This window comes from Toxotes jaculatrix, chromosome 6, assembly GCF_017976425.1.
Source record: "Toxotes jaculatrix isolate fToxJac2 chromosome 6, fToxJac2.pri, whole genome shotgun sequence".
Lineage (NCBI taxonomy): Eukaryota > Metazoa > Chordata > Actinopteri > Toxotidae > Toxotes > Toxotes jaculatrix.
Genome location: NC_054399.1, coordinates 22,463,850 through 22,470,616, shown reverse-complemented (window position 1 = coordinate 22,470,616; position 6,767 = coordinate 22,463,850). Strand labels below are relative to the sequence as shown.

The following is a 6,767-nucleotide window of genomic DNA, read 5'->3' as shown; positions in this document are numbered from 1 at the left end:
TGGTGCCTACTGCGCTGAGAGCAGGAATGAGAGGAATTGATGTGGAATGTCTGACTTTTTTCGTGAAACACATCGCAGCACCTACTAGCACACCCAAATGAAGCATGTTTACTATCGGCGGCCTCTGTCAGAGACTAAATCTGGGAATTCTGGGAATCTCAGCCACGCAGCGCCTCTTGTTGCTGTTCCTCCCTGTCACACACAGCCTGCACTTTGTTTATACAAAGACATGAGGGCTGGACACCCTTCACTCACAGAGAAGAAAGAAAACAAAGATGAGATACAGGTAAGAAGTCATCCAGAGACATGCAGACAAGGGTTAGCGTGTGAGCGCAGACCGCCACAGAGGTGGGGCTATTTTTGGAGCTGTGAAGGATTCACCCGATGAATTTACATTACTGGAATTCCAGTCATGTCAGCACTTAAAAGAGATTTCTCCTGCTGCTCATAGGAGACACTTTAAATCTCAATAGGTGAGCTAAAACAACAACGCACCAATTTTAGACATGTTAACAGGTTATATAAGCACAATGTCTTTCTTTAGTCTTAGTGTCTTCACCTTGTTGACCTTGCAATCCAAGCAATTTCATCACATTACATATATCATCTTCCACTAGAACCTAAAGGTAAAAGATGATCCCCACCCTCTCAAGTGATGTGATGATCTGAAATGAGCCTTAATTCAAAGATCCAGAGAGAAATGGTGCCTGTGGGGAAATTGTCTTTCCACTTGTGATTTCAAATTGCCATGTTGGGGATAAAAAAGGAAAACAGGTGCGCTGCCTTTCACACCAAATCACTTCAGCACAGGTGTGTGTAGCCATCTTGGCAGAGTACCTGAAATCAAATACAACCTCATCACACGCCTGCAAAGAAAAAAAAAAATACACACAGGCACACCTACCACCAGCTAAGCGGTGCAGAATTCTCTTTGTGTCTTGTCAGAGTTTTGTACAGTGGCGGTGATAATGATAGCACACATGCCGCTGCTTTCCTCAGCTCTGGTTTTAGGCTCACAGCAGTCGGCCTCCTGAGTTTCAACAAAAACATTTTGGTTTCAACTCTTCAGCTGCTGTAGCAACATCCCAGTGAGAGAAGGAAGCGGTTTCCAGAATCTAAATTTGATAAGGGGATTGTCTGACGACCTCTGGTTTCTCTGACATCCTTTCTCCCATCACCACTGGCACTACAGAGTTTCAGATATCAACACTGACTCCAGACTTAGAGACAAAGGGACTGAGGTGGTGGATGACTGGACAAAGTGCCTTACTTTCATACACAAGACTAGCGTTAAGATTCCCTCACCTCCTAAAAGCAGGAAAGTCAGTCTCTCCCTATGGCCACACTTTGGCTGCCTTAAACTGAAAGGAAAAAAAAGTTGTTTCCCTAAATGAAGCACTAGATCAGGGCTGTATCTGCTGTTGAGGACACTTATGTCATCTTGTTTGACTTTGGGGGTTTTAGTGACCTTGGAAAAGTTTTCATTCTAGAGTTAAAACCTCAACATGGTGACTGTTATGAAGACCCAGTAAATGTAGGATAAATTTGACAACTTCAGGATGAAATAAATAAATATAAAGGTAAAAGATTGGGCTTTGGCTTAGAAAGATATGACTTTGAAGCACCATTCACACATTCGTGTTTCCTAACAATATTTTCTAATATTTTCCTTGGGAGTTTCCGGTGGAAAAAAAAATGATGTTTGTAATTTACTAATGACAGGGAAAATCAGCAGTTATTGAGTTCCATAGTTCTTCCTCCAGATTCAAGTTTAGGGTAGGTCCTACTCTAGATCAGCAAAACACTCAGGCTGCTTTGGAATGCACTGGTATCCTATTTGACATTTAAGAATGAGGACATTGAAAATTTTGGACTGAAAAGTGAATTTTTTGTCAATACATTTTTGTGAGGATTACAAGAATGTTTGGGTCCTTGACAACAGCACATTAAAACCTCTGCCACATCGAATATCTACACCACGGTCCCTGGAGTGCTCCAAGGCCCTACAGTTTTAAAGTTGCCACATGAAATTTAGCATTTTTGACAACACAGTCCCAGCTCAGGGCCAAACTACTAGCGTTTTAAAAAGACTTCAGCCACATCAGGTGGCCGTCATCAGTGGGTGGAGTGTGTTTTTTGGAGATGGATCTGTTGCTAATTAAAAATTTCATCACAGCAACTACTTTAAAAAGCTGATGTCAACTAGATCCATCTCCATGACAGTTGAGCGAACTCCAAATGCTAACGAAGACTGTGTGATGTGGTTGAAATTCCTGGGAAAAGCTAGTGAGTGGACCTTGAGATTTGTGAAATCACCATTTCCAAGTTCAAGAATGAACTCATGGCCTCAGATCGAATGCTTCACACATGCACCCTTGGGTGATCATGCTAACAGAGGGACAAAGTACTAATTGTGCCCACTCAATAGTCAGAATGTACATTTACTAAAGGTCCACAGTAAACTGACTGATTGAGACGGCATAACTCATTACAATCAAGCTTACAGATTTGTTCCAGTTGTACTCTCCAGCAATTGAAATGAACAGCGACAAAACTGACAGATGAACTGTGCTTCAAAAAAAAGGAGCCGTCATCAGGCCTTTCATTAAAATGACTGGAAAAACAGACACACACTTCAGGTTCACGTACACATAATTAACCTGCTTATCCTCCGAATTTTGTCGCTTTCACACTCTCTCTCCCACACGCACACACGCACACACACACACACACACAGTTCGGGGTACTATGACATCTTTAACCGTGCCTCAGTACACCCAAGGTGATAATAAGGTGATAAACTTTAAACATGTAGACACACAAACCACTGAGGATACCAAACAGATTCATATCTCAGTGCTATCAGGAACAGGCTGGTAGCAGCAGTTAGTTTATAGTGACCTTATCTTATATCCTATGGTATCATTATGAACTTCTAATGCTTTTGCTCCTACAGGGGCCTTTCATGTGGTTTTTGTCTGGTATCACTGCCTGAATTTATTACAGTATGCCCATAAATCTTTTCGTGAGCACTGTTAGGTTTCAATACATGAATATGGGAATGTACGGAGCTGAACCAGCACTCACTCAGGTCCCAGTGAAGTCCGAGCAGCTGAGAGAGGAGGAGTGCCGGAGAAGAGGGTTTAATGATTATTACTGGCCCCAGGCCAAGCTCATAACTCATGTTAAGTCTCCAGTCCCTCTCTCTCTCTCTCTCCCTCTCCCTCTCCCTCTCTCTGTGTCTTCACTGAACTGAAAGGCGTTGACAGGAGAAGAGTTAGTGGGACAAACAGATATTTGGTTTTCAGGTGTCAGAGACAAAAGTTTACTTAAAACCTGTCAGGGTAGCTACAAGGTTTCTTACTTGTTCACTTCTCTTTGAGCAGGCAATGTGTAACTAAACTAGGCTGCCAGCAGGGTGCACTCCACAGAGGCATGAAGTCTTATCTGTATTTTTGTCAATTTACAAGTTTGACTAATTGTTTTTAAATTTGCCCATAAGACTAAAACTTAGTTATTTTTGTTTTGAAACTTGTGTGAGACACTTAACCAGCTTCAATAACTTTTCAGCTAATTTGTTGTACAGTATCTCATTCCTAATGCCACGCATATACAGTATTACTTTTTTTTTTTAGGTCATTTTTAAGTGATGGCCAACCAGAAGACATTGCACAAACTTCATCCTACAAGCTAGTGAGTCTTATTCAGTCAGAATGTTTACTACTTTAAAGCCACAGTGTGTAGAACTTGAAGAAGCTCAGTCCTCAGTGTCAGCAGACCTGCAGACTCCCCTGGAAAATAACCAGCAGCCTCCACTTCATAGAAAAGAAGACGAGGACTTCAACTTAGCACCACAAAATCTCTTGCTCCGGCCCTGGCTTTCATTAAACAGTGTGAGATATTGACTGACCGGAGTTAAACAAATGGATGCGCTATGGTATGGCCCTGGTGTAAGTGTGTGTACAAAAGTAAAATCCACAGTTTCCTCGTTCAGCAGTAAAACGCTGAAATGTTTTGAGAGACAGAAGCAGCTTCATTCTCCACTCATTTGCATCACTGGCTCAAGCACAGAGTGAAATGCTTGTTTTCTGCCCAGGCTCCTGTCACTGCGTGCGGTTTGCATGCAGGTGCAATGGTCCTTACCTCTGAACTTTACATGACCTCTCAGGCAATCTTTGTGTTTTTAATTTTCTTAATTATTATTCCCTCAACCCTCTTGCTCAACCTGAGAGTTTACATATCATTCATTGTACGTTTTACGTGGAACTCTTCCAAACTCATCTCTTTTATTTCAGTTTTGCGCCGGCATTACTTCCCCATTCCACCGGGGCGCCGGTGAAGGGAGTAACAGGTTGAAGTGAAAAGCAGTGACTATCTACTCTGTCTTTCTGTCTGCGCAGTGTTTCTCTGTCTGATTGACCAGAGGACAGAGCCTTGGGAAGCACTTCAGAAAGGGGTTTGCTGCTGTGCGTAAAAATGTGGATTTTACGCACAGCAGCAAACCTGGAATCCAGAAGGAGGAAACTAATACAAACTGTTTTTATCGATTACTCTTGTAGCACATAGACACACACACACACATACACACACACACACACACACAAATAAATACATAAAAAAATTAAAATGAGCATAAGGTGAAAAACTAACTGTTTAGGATGATAGATAGATAGATAGATAGATAGACAGACAGACAGACAGATAGATAGATAGACAGTTTTTTTCATAACTGCCCTCTGTCACCTCACTGTTACATACACTAAATCACTCAATCGTTTCAATGGATTTGGGCTGCAAACCCCGCCTTTGGGCCGTCCCTCGCCGGGGCATTATATTATAGCAAGACAAGCCTGTCTCCGGAGACAGATCTGTATTCTGCTACTCCAGACTGAGGCTCAGGGTGCCTCCAGCGCTCCACACGAGCCTTTACAACACACAGAGATATTTCTGCTGTCGGGACTGCTACACCTGCTCTGCTGCTCAGCTGAGACAAGACTCTAACAGAGGAGACACTTAAAGGAGAAGATCGTTCTTCTTTTCTGGGAAAATGAAACTTGAAGTTTTCTCTGCGCACCACTTCGCGCAGAAGCCGCTGGAGTTGTGTATGGACGCGGAGGAGGGAGTCCCGTCTCCTCTGTCCGGAGACGAGCTGGGGTCGGACGGGGACTGCGTAGCCAACAGCCCGGCACCTGTCACCCAGGGCGTCGACGGCAGCAAAGGGAAGCCATACACCCGCAGACCCAAGCCCCCTTACTCCTACATTGCCCTCATCGCCATGGCCATTCGGGAGTCAAGCAGCGGCCGCCTCACTCTGGCAGAGATCAACGACTACCTGATGAAGAAGTTCCCGTTTTTCCGCGGTAGCTACACCGGCTGGAGGAACTCGGTGCGCCACAACCTATCACTCAATGACTGCTTCCTCAAAGTGCTGCGGGACCCGTCCAGGCCCTGGGGCAAGGACAACTACTGGATGCTCAACCCGCACAGCGAGTACACCTTCGCCGACGGGGTGTTCCGGCGCAGGAGGAAGCGCATCGCCAAGAGAAGCAGCAAGGAGCCGGAGAGCCCGGACATCCTCAGCGAGGACACCCGCCTCCCCGCCACGGAGGAGAGGGTGGGGGCCAAGTTCTCCAGCCCCTTCGCCATTGACAGCATCCTGAGCACACCTTTCAAACGGAGGGAGGACAGCCACGTTGAGGCAGACACCCACGCCCCCCGGCTCTACTGGCCCCCAGGGGCCCATGTACTGCCGTATCCTCTGAACTATCCGGCACAACACTTGTACCTGTCAGACGCGGCGTACAGCAGCACAGAGCCCAGCAGGGAAGCACTGACATACCTCCAGCAGACAGCACCGGGCATGACCGGACCCGAGCCCGCGTTCAAGATGCCCAACAAGGCACGAGGTTTCCATATAGACTCTCTGCTGTCATGAAACGTCTGGACTGGTGTCAGACTTGTATGTTTTGACCCATGATGTGCACTTTTGTGGGCGCTCTTAGCTTTCAGTGCTTTAGCTGTTTAACTGTGTGGGAGTCTGTGTGTCTGTCTCATCTTGACTACTGTAAGTCATTTTGCAGTAAAAAAAAAAAAACAAAACAAAACAAACAAAAACAAAAAACAAACAAACAAACAAACAAACAAATATGGCGTGTTGTCTATATAGATCTAACTGTGTGGTGACCAAGCAAATAGTTGCTGTCATCGCAGGACATTCCACTGTGTGTGTGTGTGTGTGTGTGTGTGTGTGTGTGTGTGTGTGTGTGTGTGTGTGTGTGTGTGTGTGTGTGTGCGTGTTAGAGGAGATGTTCATGCATCCATGGTTCATTGGTCATTTCTACTGTTCTACTGACGGCAACCAAGCGCCATGTTGAAACATAAAACTATTCATCTATTTATATTTTCATGTTTGTATGACCTGCTGTATAAAATATTGTTGTAAATATAAAAATATTGACTGAGCTGCGATGAAAATCACGTGGCTGCACTAGAAACGCATGGGGGGAAAATGGAAAAACTGTTTCCCTGAGATTGATTCATGCATGCCTGGTATTTTTATGAATAAAAGAAAAAACGTGAAACAATGGGACCGTGCTATTCATTGAGTAATTCACTGCACACATAAAGAGAAGGGGTGTTTGTCGGATCAGAGGCAGGTGTACAGAGGTGTGGTGGGGGCGGGAGTGAATGGACCTCGCACCTGCTCACCAGCAGACACTCAAAAGGTAGATTTTACTGCAGACAGAGAAAAAAAAGAAGGAAAGTGT

The 6,767-nt window shown here is 44.7% G+C and overlaps 1 protein-coding gene across 1 annotated transcript; it reads left to right on the top strand.

Moving 5' to 3' along the window:
* Positions 1-4,876: 4,876 nt before the first annotated feature.
* On the top strand, positions 4,877-6,145 carry foxq1b (forkhead box Q1b). The gene has a single exon (XM_041039783.1). The coding sequence runs from the start codon at positions 5,048-5,050 to the stop codon at positions 5,933-5,935; it is 888 nt and encodes a 295-aa protein (XP_040895717.1). The 5' UTR covers positions 4,877-5,047; the 3' UTR covers positions 5,936-6,145.
* Positions 6,146-6,767: the final 622 nt, after the last annotated feature.